Here is a 19,317-nt window from a genome sequence, read left to right as displayed (position 1 = left end):
CATAATCAATAAAATAGAGAACATTTGAATGAGTAATTAAAAAAAAATTAAGAATTAAGTTTACTATATTATAATAAAATTATGTAGTTGTTAGGGTTCCGAGTAGAGAAAATTTTCCTTCTCTCTGTAATTTGAAGCTTGGCTAGTATATGCAACTTCTCTGCCGTAAACATTCATGCAAATATTTGAAGGTTTATATAAGGGAATGTCTATTTTGCATTTCAACCTTATATGCTATAGAGAATCAATGAGTATGAAAATAAGTGGTTTGCAGATTTTCTCTTTTAATTAAGTTTGAGAGTTCAATTTTATAAATAAAATAAATATTCGTTATTAGAAATATTTTATTCTTTAATGAGTTTATTTGGTGTAAATAAAATTTAATCTGAGTTCAGTTTATGAAAAAAAATCCTAATTAAATCACTTTTGCTTATATATACTTGATAAATTTTATAATATATTTAAATTATAATTATGTGTTCCTTCAAAATTGAAATAAATTTTATTTAAATTATACAAAAAATTCCACATATACTAGAATTTTTTAGAAGAATTTAACATTTTAAACTAAATAAACTTTAAGTTAGTAGTACCAACTGAATAGTCTTTCATTTAAATTTTGATGGAAATCTGATTGTTAAAAAAAATTTAAAAAAAAAAACTCAACATGCTCTACATAATTGACTTATCTGACTAACATAGGTTATGAAAAATCGTGATTATATCTTCAGTAAAATGTCCAATTTGCTCTAAAATATTTTATTGAAAAAACAAATAAAATTAAATAGATTATAAATTTACTTAAGGAGAAAGTTATCTTTATCTGAGTTTTTTTGCTTTTTGCCTTTGGGGTTTGCCGGTTTCTTGCTTTAGCAGGAGGTTTCCTTTGCCTCTACGAGTAGAGGGAATCTCTGTACCGACCGTGAGTATGCCTCTCCACTGTAGAATGGAGATGTATATATTAATTTGGTTTTTAATGGCAGCGATGCTTATGGGGGCTTGTATGTTTTGGCCGTTTCTTTCTTTTCTTTTTATGTTTGGCTTGTGTAGTTTTAGACATGAAGAAATCCCTATTTTTGGAGGCGGTGGTGGAGAGGTGAATATCTAAGAAATAGAAGCAATATTTTCCATTCAACCTTCTCTTTTCCTTGCTAGCTATGTTTTTGGAGCGTTTTCCTCTGGCTCAGGGGTAGTAGTGAGGTGGTATGGCTGAAGCATTTTTCTCTCTCTTTATAACAAGTCTTCTACTACTTCTCTTTGATTCGAAGATGTAGAGATTCTCTCTAGCCCGTTCTCTACTTGTGATCCAGGAGGTTGCGGTTTTCTCCGTCTCCTTTTGTATTCTCCTCTCCTTTATTCTTTAGTTGTTTGTTGCATGGTCTTCTAACTACTATAATGAGAGAGACTTTCGTTTTTGACGACAATGAGGTTTTGACAGCGACTTCTCAATGCTCAAGGAACAGTAGCAGCAAAAACTTATCTTTGGTCGGAGTTGGGTCAACCTTTTTGGTTGATTTCAAGTCATTTCTTATAATAAAAATACATCTGATATAATTTTTTAAGCCCATAAAAATGTTTTATTCTCAAAATATTTAAAAAATTAAATATATTAGTATTTTTGGTTTCCTTGTTAGTGATGGGATATATATTCGAAGTTTTGAAATCTTCCTTTGCTTACATTTATAATGAGAAGGTGAAATACAACTAATTATTATTACCTGACTTTTAATTCTACATTAATGAGCTCAAGAATTATTTGGATGCAAATTAAAGACATGGATGTTCTTCTCTCTCACAAAGATACACATATATTGTTTAATATCTTAAATAAATAAAAAAGCTAGTTTATGTATTAATTTATTAATACATTTCTATTTAATTATGGTATTAAAATCGCTTCCTCTAGAATTGAAACTCCAATTAAAATCAATTATATAAAAAATTAAAATTTATTAATTTTAAAAATAATTTAGCAACATCATTTATATAATTTTTAGTATAGCAATATGAGAAAAAACTATACAAGAAAATATAAAATAATAATAAAAAAAACTATCACTTTCAACTATATTAACTAATTAAAATGAAAGTGGATGTAATTAAGTTTATCTCTATGGGTCTAAGAAATTATTTGTTAAAAAAAATGATTATAAGGTGCTTATATTTTTTAGCTTAATGAACTGAGAGTCAAAATTCAGAAAATACTAATCTCTCTATACTCTATCTGCTTTATTTCATTTAAAATCTTTATAACAATTAAAATTCTGTTTGATAATTATTTTTAAAAAAGTGTTTAATGTAAAATATTATTATTGGTTGAGAGAATAATTTATGAAAAGGTATCCCTTATAACATTAAATTAAATACTTTTCATTACTACAATAACCAACAACTGCTACTAATATTATCTAAGAAGATTTTAGTGGATTAGCAGTTGATGATTAAGAGAGTGTATTATAAAAAGTTATTTTTTATAACGTTTGATTAACTATTACTTGAATAATTATTTACTGATAACATTATTAAATAGAATTTAAGGAAACAATTAAATCACTTGGATTGTGACAATTTTTTTAATTTAATTAAATTATTATTTTATTTTCACTAATTACTCCAATCAACGCAGTTGGAGATTTCCCCAGCCATCGCTCATTGATGTCAAATATGCCGCAAAAACAAGATGTAATACTTGAAAATTGGGGGTATCCTTCACTTTAGTTTTGGAAACGAATCTCCCTCATCTGGTCACCTTAATTGATGTTGCTGAGCTCTATGGACTTCTCTCATCACATACAAGGTGTAAAAATTGAATAATCAGCCTGCTCTTAGATGCAATTGTTATTTACTCTTCTTAGGAATACTATAGGAACAATAAGATGTCTCTCTTCTAGTAATATATAAGGGGTGTTTGAAACACTGAATGAAAGTTTCATATTAAACAATTACTCTATATTCATTTAGTAAAAGCATTGATCGGTTTCTGTTCAGCTGATAAAATTTTTGAAAGGCTGCATTTAAAAAAATCGTGAAATCAAAGCATTTGCGATCAACTGTTCATTTAGTAAAACCACTTGCTAACTTCACCTGTGTCTGTGTGACGCACAGAGTTGTGGGCTCCAACAAATTAAGAGGTTTAATTTTGTAACTGCTCATGAAATTAGGATTAAGCACTTAACTTTATTTAATGATTTTCTCTCTGCGGAGGTTTCATGTACGCAGTCACCCCTGAATTTTTAAGAATATTGAAAAACTCATAACACTAATTGAAGTGAAAAATACCTTCTTATATGCATAAAGCTAAAGCTAAGTGGGAGATTTGACATATAGAATGTATAATAATAATAATCCAAAGTGGAATTTCATTTCATACCGTCTAAGCCAAACTAAAATAGAATTCCAAAATTGGTTAACAGTCAGTGATCTTTAAATGTGCAATGCCAAAGATGACATGGATTGGAATTCACCCTAAGCAACAAAAATTTGTTCTTTAACTGCTGCATAAATGAAGGTTTTCGATAAAAGACAGTTCTCAATTCTAGGAGATAAAAAGGAAAAAGGAAATTTAACTAGCAACTGAGACATACTCATGCATCCAGTGGTTTGCTTGCGATAGATTAGTTTCTCAGCTGTAATGATTAACGCCTCTTCTTGCTTGCTTTTGCTGCACTGGACTTGGAAGGGGTGGCAACCAGGTACACAAAAAGAACCACGATAGAGATGACAGAAATTACAGATCCATATTTTGCCAATAGCCTCTGTAAATAGAAAGGATTATATCATTTAAATATTTTCTCTAGATCTGAATTTCAGTAAATAAATTTGATGTTCGTGCACTTATGTATTCAATGATTAACTAGGGCTTGTTTGGTATTACCATTTGAGTTATAGTACTCACATTTGTTGTTGTTAATAAAAGCACTGTTGTTAAAAGAATTACTTTTTATATTAAAATTAACATGTTTCAGTTATAAAAACTCCAAAACCTATAAACTTCCTTTAACTGTTTTCCAACAACTAAAAAGGTGTTCTTCCAGAAAGTAGATTTCAAAATTAATGACAAATAGACTTATAATCAAATTCAGTAGGGGAAAATTAGCTTCCAAAAAAAAGGATGCATGAGTTTTATTTTGCCTATTGCATGACCAAGTACCCCCGATATATGGTTCAACAACAAGAAGCATCATACAGACAATGAGAAGATGTTTTCATACCTTAGCCTGCAAAGTTTCGCCAGTGCAATTCCACAGAATAAGAAAGCAAAAAAAGAAGCAGCAACTTCAGTCAATAGGAAAATATGATCTTAAGTGTAGAATAGCATATTCATATTTCTAAAAAAATCAGCAAGAAACTTACCCACTCAAACTTCTTTTCAGGAGGTCTCTCAGCCAGGACATCTAGAGGCAGTATGGGAGTTGAATATGCCTCCTACAACCAACAGTTGGAAGATGAAAAATTAATTCCTAAAGGAGTAAGAGAAGATAAGAAAATACATTAACTGTATGGATTTCAAACCTGTAGAGCTGACTTAGTCGGGATACGGAAAGTAATGACTGCTGGGGAACCATAAAACAGTCCTTTCACTTTACCCTCCAACTCAAAAGAGTGTGACAGGATACCACCACTGCAAAATGTAGTGTGAGGAATACTTCATTGGCAAAGGATCGCATAAGCAAAATTTGACTGCAATTACTGAGTGAGGGTACTCACGCATCAAGTCTTTCCCATGACTGTGAAGTGTTTCCACTTATGATATCAAATATATCTTGAGGCCAGTGATCATCAACAAGACTCACATCATAAGCAGTCCTGGAAAATTCAAAGAAAACAACATATAAGACTAACATAAATACAACACAAGACAAATGCAATACAATGGGTAATTGTCCCAGACGAACCACAATTTTGAGGATTGTTTTACTTTCATTCCCCGTCTTTGATTTGTTCCCATGAAATATCTACACTTCAAAAATGTCATACCAAAAATCCCTCTCACCATAATCTGATTAGATCTCTAGCAAAACATTTATGTGGCAGTGCCATGCCATCAAAAAGGAAATGAAAAAGAAAGAAAATCCATCTAGGATCTAATTTGTCCCTCTCTCCTCTCTCTATCTCTCTTTCCCTCACTATCTCTCCTCATTGCTCTGGTTTTGGTATTCTCTCTGATTTAAGATTGTGCTTTCCAGCTTCTCTCAATTTGAGATCAGTCTGCAAATTGTTGAAAAGAGACGGATATGGAGATTGATAAACCTTAGATTTTCCCTGAGACTGAGAGACAAAGATTGCAATACTCCCTCAACAATCTCTTCCAGGTACTAACAATTACCTATCCCTTTCCCTCTTTTCCTTCTAATCTATTCGATTACTCATAAAATCTTCCCTAATCAATACCATTACTCATTTCAGCAGAAGGATGAAATTACTCGACCAAGCTTGGATGCATTTGCTCTGAAACTTGTTTTGGATGATCCAAACTAGCAGAAATAGACACCCTTGTCTATCATCTCCATGTCTCATCATGATTCCCTCCCTTGAAACTACGACATTAATGTCTTAATCAATGCCCTTCAAGAGGTTTAAAAATGTTGTCATTGACAGACTGTCAGTGCATTCAAAATAAGTCCCCCCAAGCACACTCACAAAAACAGTAGCTTTATGCTAACAAAAATAGTAGCTTTATACTACCACCCAAAAATGTCCAAACAATTCAAGGAGGCAGCTTCAACTCAAAGTTGAATTAACAGAACTTACTAAGCAGCCAAAATAATGAGCTTTAGATCAGAACTTATATTAGGCAGCATGTCTCCTATTTGTAATTCTTAATTTAAGTTAATAACGCCAGAGTTCACCAAATACAGATGAAAGGCACATACTGTAAATGTATAAAATGGTAAGCTAGAACAATAAAGAGTGATGTACAATTAAGTGCGTTATGAGCTGTACACAGTACTATAGCGTGTTTAGGAGAAATTTCTTCTAATAGGTGAGCCATATACACGTCAGCTAAATTAGTTAGAATCCTCTTTGTATATATCGCCTCATGTACATTGTATTTTTTGAATCAGAATAGAATGAGATAATTTTTCTCTCCTTCGCTATTGCTTTTCTATAAGCTGTTTGGCTTTTTTTGCTCTGTTTGACTTTCCTTGCATGGTATCAGAGTTCAAGGTTGTGCGCTTCTTTTATTCTTCTTTTCTTCTCTCCCTCACACAATATGAGTATTGTTGAAGAATCCTCGGGAACTAAGACAGATGCTTAGGCTGAAGATCGTAAATACTCCATCGATGATCCACTATTTTTGCACAATTCAGACCCTCCAGGTCTGGTACTGATAAGTTCACCTCTAATGGAGATAATTACTTGTCCTGGAGTTGATCGATGTTAATAGCTCTTAGAGCTAAAGATAAGTTGGGATTTATAGATGGAAAATGTGCAAAACCAAAATCTGGTTCTAGAACGCTTGAAAGATGGAAGCGAGTAGACAGTATGGTTGCATTTTGATTCTGAATGCTATTTCAAAGCAAGTAGTGGAAGCTTTTATTTACGCTAGTTCATCTAAGGTCCTATAGGAGGAATTAAAAGAACATTATGGTGAGATTAATGGGCCTCTGTTATTCCAAATTAAGAAAGATATATGTAGTTTGACTCAAGATTACTTAGCTGCCAATGTGTATTTCACTAGACTCAAGAAAATGTGGGATGAGTTAACTTGTTTGAGGCCATTTCCTTCCTGTACATGTGGGGCTTGTACTTGTGGAGCCGCTAAGGCAATGGCTGCTTTTGAGAATGAGGATAGACTCGTGTAGTTTTTGATAGGTCTTAATGAGAATTATGAGCATGTTAAAAGTCATATTTTAATCATGGATCCTCTTCCTAGTGTGAACAAAGCTTATTCCATGATACAAAGAGTTGAAAAAAAAGAGATCATTGCAAAATGTGACAGCAGAGTCTAGTGAGCAAACAAATGTTATGATAGCTAGAGCTCAAGTTTACAGGAAAGATAATACACTCATGGGAGGTTTTAAGAACACACCTAAGAAACAGGAGTATGGAAAAAGAGATGATAGATTGTATACTTATTGCAATATGCCTGGTCACACCAAGGAAATATGTTTTAAATTGCAAGGCTACCCGGATTGGTATAAGGATCTCAAGAAGAAAGGGAAGCAACCTGAAAATGCTACAGCACATGTAGCAGACACACCTCTGATTGATGTTGGTCAAAATGGGCATGGAGATTGGAATAATAAAGTGGATATTTCAGCCTTAGCAGGAGAAATCATGAAGTTCATGAAAAAAAAGAATGTGCTGGATGAACAAATCAATGCCAATACTGCTGATTTTGCAGGTCAAATGTCTCAATATAAGAATTATGGTTCTTGGATAGTAGATACAGGTGCAACCAACCACATGTGTTCAAACCTCCAACTATTTGATAAGACTAATCCTTTGTTACAGCCCAAAGTTGTTCACTTACCTGATGGCTCTCTACAGCATGTTACACATACAAAAATTGTTATACTACAACCTAATTTGATTATTACAAATGTCTTGTATCTACCCAATTTCAAATGCAATTTGTTATTTGTCAGCTCTCTTACTAATACTTCAAAAGCTAAAGTCACATTCTACTATGATAAATGTGTTTTGCAGGATATGCATAGTGATGATGTCGTTGTGGGGAAGGCAAAATCGGCTTATATTACCTTAGTAACACTAGCCAAGTTTATCTTACTACATGTAATAACACAATAGAATCATCTGTCATGCTTTGGCATTCAAGACTGGGCCACACTTTCGCTTCCAAATTGAGTCATATTGATGTATTCAAAGTTCATTCAACCAAAGTTCCTATCTGTACTATTTGCCCTCTATCCAAACAACAAAAAAAACCTTTTCTTACTAGCCAGATTCACACCAATATTGTTTTTGACCTTGTGAATTTGGATGTTTGGGGACCTTATAATATCTCATCTTTGACTGGAGCAATATTCATGGTAACAATTGTGGATGATTTTAGTAGGTACACTTGGACATACATGGTTGTAGCTAAAACACAAGTTCCTTTTGTTTTACTCAATTATTTTAATATGATTGAAACTCAGTACAATAAAAGTGTGAAGAATGTGAGAACAAATAATGGAACTGGAATTGTTGGGCAAAGGAGTATTGAGATTTTTAATTTCAAAGGGATAGTGCATCAGAAGTCTTGTGTTTATAGTTCACAACAAAATAGTATTGTTGAGAGGAAACGTAAACACCTTTTACAAGTAGCTAGATCCATCATGTTTCAAGCAAATTTCCCTATTAAATTTTGGTCAGAATCCATTTTAGCTGCAACTAATTTGATCAACAGATTACCTACCAAAGTCCTAAAATGGAAATCTCCTTTTAAAATTCTTTTCAAGACCAAGCCTAGTTATGAATATTGGAGAATTATTGGGTGTCTTTGCTATGCTACCAACCTTAAACCTCATAAACATAAATTTGAAGCTAGAGCCTTACCTTCTATCCTCATTGAATATGCTCCACAACATAAAGGTTATAAGTTGTATTGTTTGACCAGTAGGGACATATTCATTTCTAGAGATGTGAAGTTTCATGAGTCAATCTTTCCTTTTAGAAATTCAACCACACCAGCTTCTATATATTCTTTACCTTTACCTGTCATACCCACACCAAATAGTGACTCTTTTGTACCTGAAATACAATCCAAGTTTCAATCCCAGATTTCACCTTATCCTTCACCCATTTCTGTCAAGCAAGCACCACCTATTTATAGCCCATTCACTGAATCTTCTTCACCAATCATTCAACAATTTTTATCACCTATTTCCAGTTCATCTTTCTCACTTGTCCAACTCAGAAGAAATACAAGAGTTATATCGAAACCTTCTTTGCTTAATGATTTTGTGGCCTATACACAACATGATTCTATTGCACTCCACAGCATTGGTCTTGACTACATTGCAATTGATATAATAGGTATACCTTTTTCATTTCTCTTACCTTACTTCTCTTGTAAATACATCTAAAATTCATGAACCTAGTTCTTATAATCATGCTAAACTTGACAAAAATTGGGCATTAGCTATGCAAAATGAGCTGTCTGCTTTAGAGGAAAATAAAACTTGATAGTTGACTGATCTACCACTTGAAAAGAAGTCTATAGGCAGTAAATGGATATATAAAGTCAAATATTTGCCCAATGGAACTGTAGAGAGGTATAAAGCCAGGCTTGTAGCCAAAGGCTATAATCAATTATTGAGTCTGGATTACATAGAAAGTTTTTCTCCAGTTGCCAAGTTAGTTACAGTGAGAATTTTCTTAGCTTTTACAGCGGCTAAAGCTTGGCCCCTTCACCAACTTGACATCAACAATGTTTTCCTTCGTAGTTTTATTAAAGAGAAATTGTATATGGTCCCACCAGAGGGTTATACAAAGGCACTACCAGGACAAGTATGTAGACTCAATAAGTCTATATATGGCTTAAAGCAAGCTGAAAGGCAATAGAATAAATAATTTACATCTCAACTAAAGAGTTATGGGTTCACTCAGTCTCCACATGATCACTGCGTATTTTTCAAGGGCACTGGAAATTCCTTTATGGCTCTCTTGGTCTATGTTGATGATGTTCTCTTAATTAGAGCTAATGAAGAATTGTTGTTACAAGTTAAACAATTTCTCCATGATTAGTTTAGCATTAAAGACTTGGGGTATGCTAGATTTTTTCTTGGCATTAAAATTGCAAGATCTTCCCTGGGTATCTATATCTATGTCAACCAAAGAAAATATATATTGGATATGGTAAATGAGGCTGGGTTACAAAATGCAAAGTCAGTAGCTTCTCCCATGTCTTAAAATACTTGAAAGGATGTCCAAGGAAAGGTCTATTTTTCCCTGAATCCAACTCATTGCAATTATTTGCTTATTGTGATGCAGATTGAGCATGTTGTATTACCCGTAAGTCCATCACAGGATACTATCTTTTTGGGTCCTTCCCTCATTTCTTGGAAATCCAAGAAACAACGGACTGTTAGTCGTTCCTCCGCAGAAGCACAATATCGTAGTATGGCAATTGCTGTTTGTGAGCTTCAATTGGTTACTTATGTTCTTCGTGATTTACAAGTCAATATTCAGCTCCCCATTTCTTTAAGATGTGACAATCAAGCTGAAGCTGCCATATATATAACTGCTTTTCATGAACGTACCAAGCACTTGGATATAACTGTCATATTGTGAGAAATCAATTAGCCGCTGGTTTTATTTCTACTACACATATTTCTTCTAAGCTTCAGTTACCGATCTTTTTACCAAGCCTCTCCCTAAGCACTTGTGGTTGGTTGATTTCTCCCCACCTTCATCTTGAGGGGTGATGTAAATGTATAAAATAGTAGGCTAGAAAAATAAAGAGTGATGTACAATAAAATGAGTTGTGAGCTATGAGCTGTACACAGTACTATAGCGTGTCTAGAAAGGACAGTGAATTTGTTAGGAGAAGTTTCTTCTAATAGGCGAGCCATATGCACGTCAGCTAAGTTAGTTAGAATCCTCTCTATATATATTCCCTCATGTACATTGTATTTTTTGAATCAGAATGGAATGAGATAATTTTTCTCTCCTTCGCTATTGCTTTCCTATAAGCTGTTTAGCTTTTTTGCTCTGTTTGGCTTTCCTTGCACATACCAGACGCAATCACTGAAGAAAACATGTTAATTGTTTACAATGGTGACATATGTTAGGAGATTCTGATATAAAAGCAAGGATAAATCTAGCACAAATCCAAATCTACTGCTTCTGTGATATGTATGCAAAACTTATTTAGATTCTTTATCCGCTTAAGGGCTTGAAGCTCTTCTTGCTTGATCATTACACATTCCTAGAATGAGCAACAGGTTCTATCCTCGCTTCCCTTAAGCAATTTTCTTGACTAGACCAGAAGAGCTTCAAGCTGGATGCCTGGATCATTACACATTCCTATAGATAAGCCACAGGTTCTATGCTCACTTCTTACACTAAGCAATTTTCTTAAAACAGACCCAAAAAAGTTAGCGGACTAAAAGCTTAGTTGGCAAGCGTAAGTTAACGCCCTGAATGCAATCCTACTGTTTGATATGATCGGCTAAATTTGCATTTACTTATATATTTCTGCTCAATTTTCATTCTTTCTCATATTCATTTTTTGAGCCTTGCTTAATTGGATCACAATAATATCGATGTCCCACAAATTTCAAAAGCTTTTCAAATACCTAGTCCTAGATTAAAAAAAAAACATTGAATTCAAATCGAAACACCTAATCATTGAAGAAATATAAGAAGATATCGATTGAACCAATACACAAAACAGAAAGCGATCACAGAAGTTTAGATCTGTTCAGCCATATTCTAATAAGTAAATAAAGGAAAAGGTAAAAATAAAAGGCGAAGAAACTAACGAAGTTCCCTGATTGTAGATATCAATGGAGACAGAGACGCGTTCGGCTCCGGATTTGAGCCTATTGAGAGTGGCCTTCTTGTTGGCTACGATGAAGGGAACATCTGTGCTAGCGAGCGAAGATGACACCAAGAAGAGAGCTACCAGTATCGAGATCAGCGGCATGCTTTGTGTATTTGCCATTGATTTTGCTCGCGGTGGTGCTGGCGATAGCTGCGAGGAGAAATTCGATTCAGATTTGGTATGATTTGACCCGCAGAAAGCCTACTGACGACGGACCAAATACGACTAGGTTGCGTATCGTATTTGGGTGTGTAGCGTGAAAGGAAAGTTTCGTTCTCTTCCTTTCAGTTTTTTAGAATAAAACTAAGGGAAATTACCATTGTCCTGAAAAAAATTATTAATTAATTCATAGATTTTTAAAAGCGTATTAAAATATTTTTAAATTTCAAAAAATAAAATAAATTTAATTAAATATTTTTATTTTTATCTAAAAATTAAATGATTTTAATTAAATTTTTAATTAAATTTATATATTTCTATTTAAGAGTCAAATAAATAATTATTTAATATAATACTTTTTAAAATAAAATATTATTTTTTATATAATAAAAATTTATTTTTGTAATTTTAAAGTTATTTATTATATCTATATATTTTTAAAATTTTTATGTTAATTAAAATGTTAAATTTTTAATATTTTAAATTATAAAAAATAATATTTTATTAATTAAAAAAATTATATTATACTATGACTTATTTGATTCTTAACAATAATACAAAATTTTAATTGGCTCAAAAATTTAAATTGATTTTTATTTAGCTCTTAAAAAATAAATATAGAGACTTAATTAAAATTATTTACTTTAAAAAATTTATTAATTAGTTGTTCAATAATTTTAATTGTTAAGTATTTTATTATTTAATTTTTATGATATTAAAAATTTTCATTTATTTATCTTTTAATATTAATATCATTTTAGGAGTATTTAAATTTGTTTACAATATTTAATCATTAAAGTTAATAAAATAATTAATTAATATATTTTTTAAAATTTTTAAAATATTTTAATTTATTTTTCAAAATTGATAGTCATCTAATAAATTTTCTAAATAATAATTTTTTTAAATCAATTATCTTGTTGATTTATTTTTAAAAACAAATTATTTAATTCATATGTTTTCAAATCATTAGTCATTTAATCTATTCTTATAAACTAAACCGTTGTTATCTTGCATTGCAAGGACTAATGAGATATTATGGATTTTTAGTTTTGATTTATTTCACGGAAATTATTATTTAAAAAATATTTTTTACATTTTATGACATCTAAAATGTTCTAAAAATTTGATCAAAGAAAATATTTTTTTGGTAAAAAATTAATTTATTTTTTTAAAATAATTTATTCTAAAAAATATATTTTTTAAGATTTTAACAATCTTATTAATGTTATTTTATATAAATTTATTAATATTTTTTAAATTATAATCAAAGCATGAAAAATAAATTATTTTTTTGAAAAAAAAAATTTTGTGCATAAAAAATATTTACTTATATAAGCTATTTTTCACAAATAAATAAAATTTGAGTCTTTTTTCACACGTTATTAATAGTCAAATAAATAAAAGCTAAACAATCAAATTTAAAAAATAAAAATCATTAATATATTTAAAAATAAATAATTAATTAGTTTCATTAAATGAAAATTTAAATAATAATTTTTTACTCTTACTATTTGATTCGATACGGTTAAAATATTTCAATTAACAATGAACTTTTTTTTAAGTACACTTTCCATTAGATTAAGTTTTTGAATAACTAATGAATAGTCTTTTTAACTTTTGTTTTAACATATGTGTCACATTTATCTCAAGATTTAGAGAAAGAAAACTTTTTTTTCTCAATCTTATTTGTTTTTAAGTGAGCAGTATTCAGTTTAAATAAAAAAATTGGTTGAATTAAATTAATTTAAAAATTCAGTTTATTTTTTATTCATTTCGATTTAATTTAATTTTTAATTTAAAAAATTTTGATTATTTCAATTCGATTCAATTTTAATCAGAAAAAATTGAAAAAATCAAATTAAACTAATAAGTGTTAATAATATATTATTTTGAATAATATAAAGAGATTAGATCATAATAAAGTTAAAATATTCTAATTAAAATTTAAAATATTAAAAATAGAGTATAAAAAATAAAAAATTTATTAAAAATTCAAACCGATTAAATTGAACTGAATCGAATCGAATCAAATCAAATCGATTTGATTCGATATAGTTTCTGATAAAAATCAATTCGATTCGATTTTTATAAATATCAAAATTTTAATTTTTAATTTATTCGGTTCAATTTTAAACCGAACCGATTGAATTTACATCCCTATTTGTCTCCACTCCTTTCAGACCTAGATGAATACGTTGTTTTCTATCCTACCTTCCCTTCTTAGGAGATATGGCATAAATAAAAGTTTTGGTGCATGTATTGGGTCTGGACTGCTGATATTGGTGCCCTCTCTTCGTGTAACTAGTGTCTTCTTTTCTTTTCTGTCAATTGGTTGTTTGAGTCTTATAAATCTAGGGCCTATGGCTACAGTTTTTGGTGGTTTGAGTTTAGATTTTCTTGTTCGGTGCACAACTTAGGGTCCAATGTAGGATATAAGGTTCAGTGATTGGTGACAGATCCATGGACAATCACTGAACCTCTGCAATTAAATATCATTTTCCTTTAAAATCTGATCCACATCAAAGTAAAACAATTCAACTTGCTTGTCTAAACTATCTGTTGAAGCACCCAGTCCCAAAAAAGGTTCCAGGCCTAGTACCTGCAAGCCAAACAACCCAAGACAAAGCCCAATCCCATGAATGCTAAGGCCTAGCCTATGATTCCTTGTAACCTTAGTTAGTAGAAGGAGAACTCTCTAGAAGGAAACACTGCCGCTGCCTCTTGCAACCACACTGGATGGGAAGTCACCAGGTCATCGAAGAAAGTAAAAGGAAAACACAAATTCTTTTGGGTGTGAAACTAATTCATGTTCAGCTAGAGATGACATTAAAAAATAAAAAAAGGAAATCGTAAACAAGACGACATCAAAATCAAAAAAGGTAAAATCTGCTTGGGATCAACTCTACGCCACTGATTTGATAGCTTGTTGGTTTTTAGCCCTTCAATTATTAACAGTCAAACTGCTATAATTTAGTAGTTCTTTGAGTTCCTGATGATCTTAGATTTTTGGACCTTTTTGGGTTAAGGAGAGTTGTTCAACACCCGGCAATCGATTTTCACCTTAGATCCAAAGCATGTGCTACTTTCCAAACTCAAAATTTCTAAGACTAACGTAATACAAATAAATAAATAAATTAATATATAATACACTGGCTTGTTGGTATTTCATGTGAAATCGTAAAACTTCAATCAACCCATCATTATCTAAAGCTTTATTTGGATTAGAGAAATAATATCAATACATGTTGATGGAGAAATTCCAAAGAGAGCTCCTTTAACCATAAAGATGAAATTGTTAGGTAGGTCCTTCTAGTATGAAGATCTACACTAATAATTATTAAGGTTAAAAAATTTAAAAAAAAGTTTTAGTCATAAACCAAAAGCCATTGACGTGGTCACCTCTTTCACTAAACAGAGAAAATCTCCTCTTAATTTTATATTAAATGCTTGGGCAATATTCTTGCCTATAAATAGGCAAGAGCACAAGGCATCAATTAAGAGTTTTAATGATCAGAGAGTTTTGAGTGTTTTTTTCAAAACTTATAGTTTTGAGAGAGGGAGAGTTTATTTAGAGGGCTTGAGTGTTTTTTTCAAAACTTATAGCTTTGAGGGATGGAGATTTTATTTGGAGAGTGACAAAAATAATAAGAAAATATTTTGAATTTTTAGAAAATATTTTGAGTGCCATTATTTTTAAATAGATCTCACTTGTAATCTCTCTTTTTATAACTACTATTTTTATAGTGGAAGAATTATTCGGATTTCGGCTCGTGAATATAGGCCAAAATTAAGGATGAACCACGTAAAATTATTGTGTATTATTTATTTACTTTTTTGTAGTTTTTTTATTTTTGCTATTTTAAAAGCAGTGTTATCCCAATAAGTGGTATCATAGCCCGATTCCAATTCAAAGTGCTATAGAAATGGAGGCAAGAATAAATAAGATGATCAGCTTAAATGGCATGAACTATCACATATTGAGAAACAAGATGCAGAATCTTCTATTTGTGATAAAAATGCATTTGCCGGTATTTTTCACAACTAAAACGGAGGACAAAACATATGAAGCACAAGAATTTGAGTACAAGCAAGTGTGCGGCTTCATCCGACAATTTGTCAAAAATAATGTGTTCAATCACGTTTGCAATGAGAAACATGTACAGTCGCTATGGAATGAACTCGAGGAGTTGTATGTGTCAAAAACCGGTAATAATAAATTATTTTATTGGACTAAACTGATATATCTAAAATATCAGGAAGGCGTTTCTGTAACAAATCACCTAAATGAGATACAAGGGTACGTGGACCAGTTGTCAATAATGGGCATGCAAGTTGAAAATGAGATACTCGCTCTTATGCTGCTTACTTCCTTATCAGAGTCCTGGGAGACTTTGAAGATTTCACTCACAAACTCTGCATCAAATGGCACATTAAGTGAAGATTATATGAAGAGTGGAATTTTAAATGAAGAGATACGATGGAGATCACATAGTTTAATCTCTTCTTCTCAATCAAAAGTTCTGATTACAGAATCCAGAGAAAGAAGCCAATCTAGGAGTCCAAAGCCTAGAGACAAGAGCAGAAGAAAGTCAAACAAGTATACCAATGTAGAGTGTCATCACTGCAAGAAGAAGGGACACATCAAAAGATTTTGCTGAAAGTTCAAGAAGGAGCAGGAGAAGGAGAAAGGCAAAGGAGTAAAGAAATATGACAGCAGTGATGATGAGCGTGCAAGTACTCTCAGTGAATTTAATATCGTCTATGATGAAGATTTGGTTAGCTTGGAAATTGAAGGAGTAAAGACTTTGGTGGATATCTTCAAGCAGTTCCATACCTCAGTTGAAAGACAGACTAGGAAGAAACTCAAGTGTGTTTGGACAGATAATGGCGGAGAGTACACTGGATCATTTCATGCTTACTGCAATGAGCATGGCATTCAACATCAAACAACACCTCCAAAGATGCCACAATCGAATGGTTTGACTGAGAGGATGAACAAGACTTTGGTGGAGAGAGTTAGATGCTTACTCTCACATTCAAACCTGAACAAGTCATTTTGGGGTGAAGCTCTGCTGACAGCAGTTTATGTGTTGAATTGCTCACCTTGTGTTCCTCTGCAGTATGAAACTCCAGAGAGAGTCTGGTTAGAAAAGAAAGTCTCTTATGATCATTTGTGGGTATTTGGATGCAAAGAATTTGTTCATATTCCTAAGGATGAAAGGTCAAAGCTTGATGTCAAGACACGACAATGTGTATTCATTGGGTATGGTCAAATCAACTTGGCTATCGATTCTATGATCTGGTCCAAAAAAGGCTTGTAAGGAGCCGTGATGCAGTATTTGTTGAAAATGAGACCATCAAGGATATTGGCAAAGAGCAGAAAGTTGTCCCAGAACCTGATGGTGACTCAACAGACCTAGAGTTGATTCCTCCAACAGAGGTGCTGAGACAAGTTGGAGATGGAGTTCAGGAAAATCAACCTGAAGTAAGTAATGCTCCCATTGAAGATGAAGATGAATCAGACGATGAGGATGATGATCATATGAAACCACTAGTCCCTATAGCTTCTCCAGTCCCACAAAGGAGATCTGAAAGAGTTAGACAACCCTCTACCAGATACTCTAAAAACCAGTACATGTTGTTGACTGGTGAGCAGAACCAGAAAGTTTTGAAGAAGCTATGGAGGGCGAACATAAGCAGAAGTGGGTTGAAGCCATGCAAGATGAAATGAAGTCCTTGCATGAGAATAAAACATTTGACATGGTGAAGCTACCCAAAGGAAAGAAAGTTTTGATGAATAAATGAGTGTTCAAGATCAAGTATGATGAACACAGTCTCCATCCTCGATTCAAAACCAGTTTGGTTATGAAGGGTTTCAAGCAAAGAAAGGGCATTGATTTTGAAGAAATATTCTCATCAATAGTGAAGATGACATCCATCCGAACAGTGCTAGGCCTAGTCGCTACTTTTGATTTGGAGATTGAATAGATTGATGTAAAGACTGTCTTCCTTCATACAGATTTAGAGGAAGAGATATATATGAAATAGCCAGAGGGTTTTAAGAAAAAAGGAAAAGAAGACTATATTTGCAAGCTTAAGAAAAGCTAGTATAGCTTGAAGCAGGCATCGAGACAGTGGTACAAGAAGTTCGAGTCTATCATGGGGGAGCAGAATTATAAGAAGACTACTTCAGACCACTATGTATTTGTTCAGAAATTCTTTGATGGTGATTTCATCGTCCTTTTACTCTATGTGGATGATATCCTGATAGTTGGCCAAAATGTCTCCAAAATTAACAGTTTGAAGAAGCAATTGAGTAAGTCTTTTACTATGAAAGACATGGGGCTAGTAAAGTAAATTCTTGGCATAAAGATATCCAAAGATAGAAGCGCCATGAGGTTATGGTTGTCACAAGAGAAGTACATAGAGAAAGTACTTCAGAAGTTCAATATGGAGCATGCTAAAGTGGTTAGTTGTCCTCTTGCTAAGCACTTTCTTCTCAGCTTAAAGCAGATTCCTTCTTCAAATGAGGAGAGAGAGGAAATGGACAAGATTCCTTATGCTTCAGCAGTTGGAAGTTTCATGTATGTTATGGTATGCACACAGCCAAATATTGCTCAAGCAGTTGGAGTAGTGAGTCGGTTTCTTTCAAATCCAAGAAGGGAACACTGGACTGCGGTGAAGTGGATTCTGAGACATGTTCGCGGCACTTCCAAATTATGTTTGTGTTTTGGGAGTAATGAACCTGTGTTAGTTGGCTACACAAATGCAGATATAGCCGGCGATGTTGACTCAAGAAAATCTATATCAGGATATTTGATTACATTTGTAGGGAGAGTTGTGTCATGATAATCAAATTTACAGAAGTATGTTGCTCTTTCCACGACTGAAGCAAAGTTTATTGCAACAATTGAAACATGTAAAGAGTTGCTATAGATAAAAAAGTTTTTAAATAAACTTGGGCTCCAGAGGAAAAATATCAATTATTTTGTGACAGTCAGAGTGTTATTCACCTTAGGAAGAATGCCTCGTTCCACTTAAGATTGAAGCATATTGATATGAGATATCACTGGATCAGGAGTGTATTGAAAACAAAACAACTATTGCTTGAAAAGATACATACAGAAGAAAATGGATCAGACATGTTAACTAAGATTTTACCAAGGGAAATGTTTAAGTACTATCGACTAGCAGCTGAAATTATAGAGCCTTCCATATAGTTGAGAGAGGGAGAATTGTTAGGTGAGGGCCCACACTAATAATTATTAAGGTTAAAAAAAAGAATTTCAACCACAAATCAAAAGCCATTAACGTAGTCACCTCTTAAGCCATTAACGTAGTCACCTCTTTCACCAAACGGAAAAAATCTCCACTTGATTTTGTATTAAACGCTTGAGTAATACTCTTGCCTATAAATAGGCAAGAGCACAAGGCATCAATTGAGAATTTTAGTAATTTGAGATTTTTTGAGTGTTATTTTTCAAAACTTGTAGCTTTGAGAGAGGTAGCTTTAAGAGAGGAAGAGTTTACTTGGAAGTGACAAAAACAGTTTGAGAAATATTTTGAGTTTTTGAGAAACACGTCGAGTGACCATTATTTTTGGATAAATTTCAATTATAATATCTTTTTTATATTTATTATTTTTATAGTAGAAGAAT

The 19,317-nt window shown here is 32.3% G+C and overlaps 1 protein-coding gene across 1 annotated transcript; it reads right to left on the bottom strand.

Annotated features, from left to right (window-relative positions):
* Window positions 1-3,331: 3,331 nt before the first annotated feature.
* On the bottom strand, window positions 3,332-11,774 carry LOC110613877 (translocon-associated protein subunit beta). Its single transcript, XM_043956036.1, has 6 exons — window positions 11,436-11,774; window positions 4,708-4,806; window positions 4,513-4,621; window positions 4,354-4,425; window positions 4,212-4,217; window positions 3,332-3,755 (listed from the first exon to the last, which is right to left on the bottom strand). The coding sequence occupies exons 1-6, from the start codon at window positions 11,615-11,617 to the stop codon at window positions 3,636-3,638; spliced, it is 588 nt and encodes a 195-aa protein (XP_043811971.1). The 5' UTR covers window positions 11,618-11,774; the 3' UTR covers window positions 3,332-3,635.
* Between the last annotated feature and the right edge of the window lie 7,543 nt (window positions 11,775-19,317).

The sequence above is a fragment of the Manihot esculenta genome, chromosome 4 (genome assembly GCF_001659605.2).
Source record: "Manihot esculenta cultivar AM560-2 chromosome 4, M.esculenta_v8, whole genome shotgun sequence".
In the NCBI taxonomy this organism is placed as follows: domain Eukaryota; kingdom Viridiplantae; phylum Streptophyta; class Magnoliopsida; order Malpighiales; family Euphorbiaceae; genus Manihot; species Manihot esculenta.
Note: the sequence above shows the minus strand (reverse complement) of the source record. Positions and strands in the feature narration are given on the sequence as shown.

Bases quoted from the DNA above. Each gene is read 5' to 3' on its own strand.
- LOC110613877 (XM_043956036.1), bottom strand. From the start codon at position 11,617: ATGGCAAATACACAAAGCATGCCGCTGATCTCGATACTGGTAGCTCTC. The intron at 4,622-4,707 runs GTGAGTACCCTC...TACATTTTGCAG, and splicing joins TCATGGGAAAGACTTGATGC to TGGTGGTATCCTGTCACACT. The intron at 4,426-4,512 runs GTTTGAAATCCA...TGTTGGTTGTAG, and splicing joins CGACTAAGTCAGCTCTACAG to GAGGCATATTCAACTCCCAT.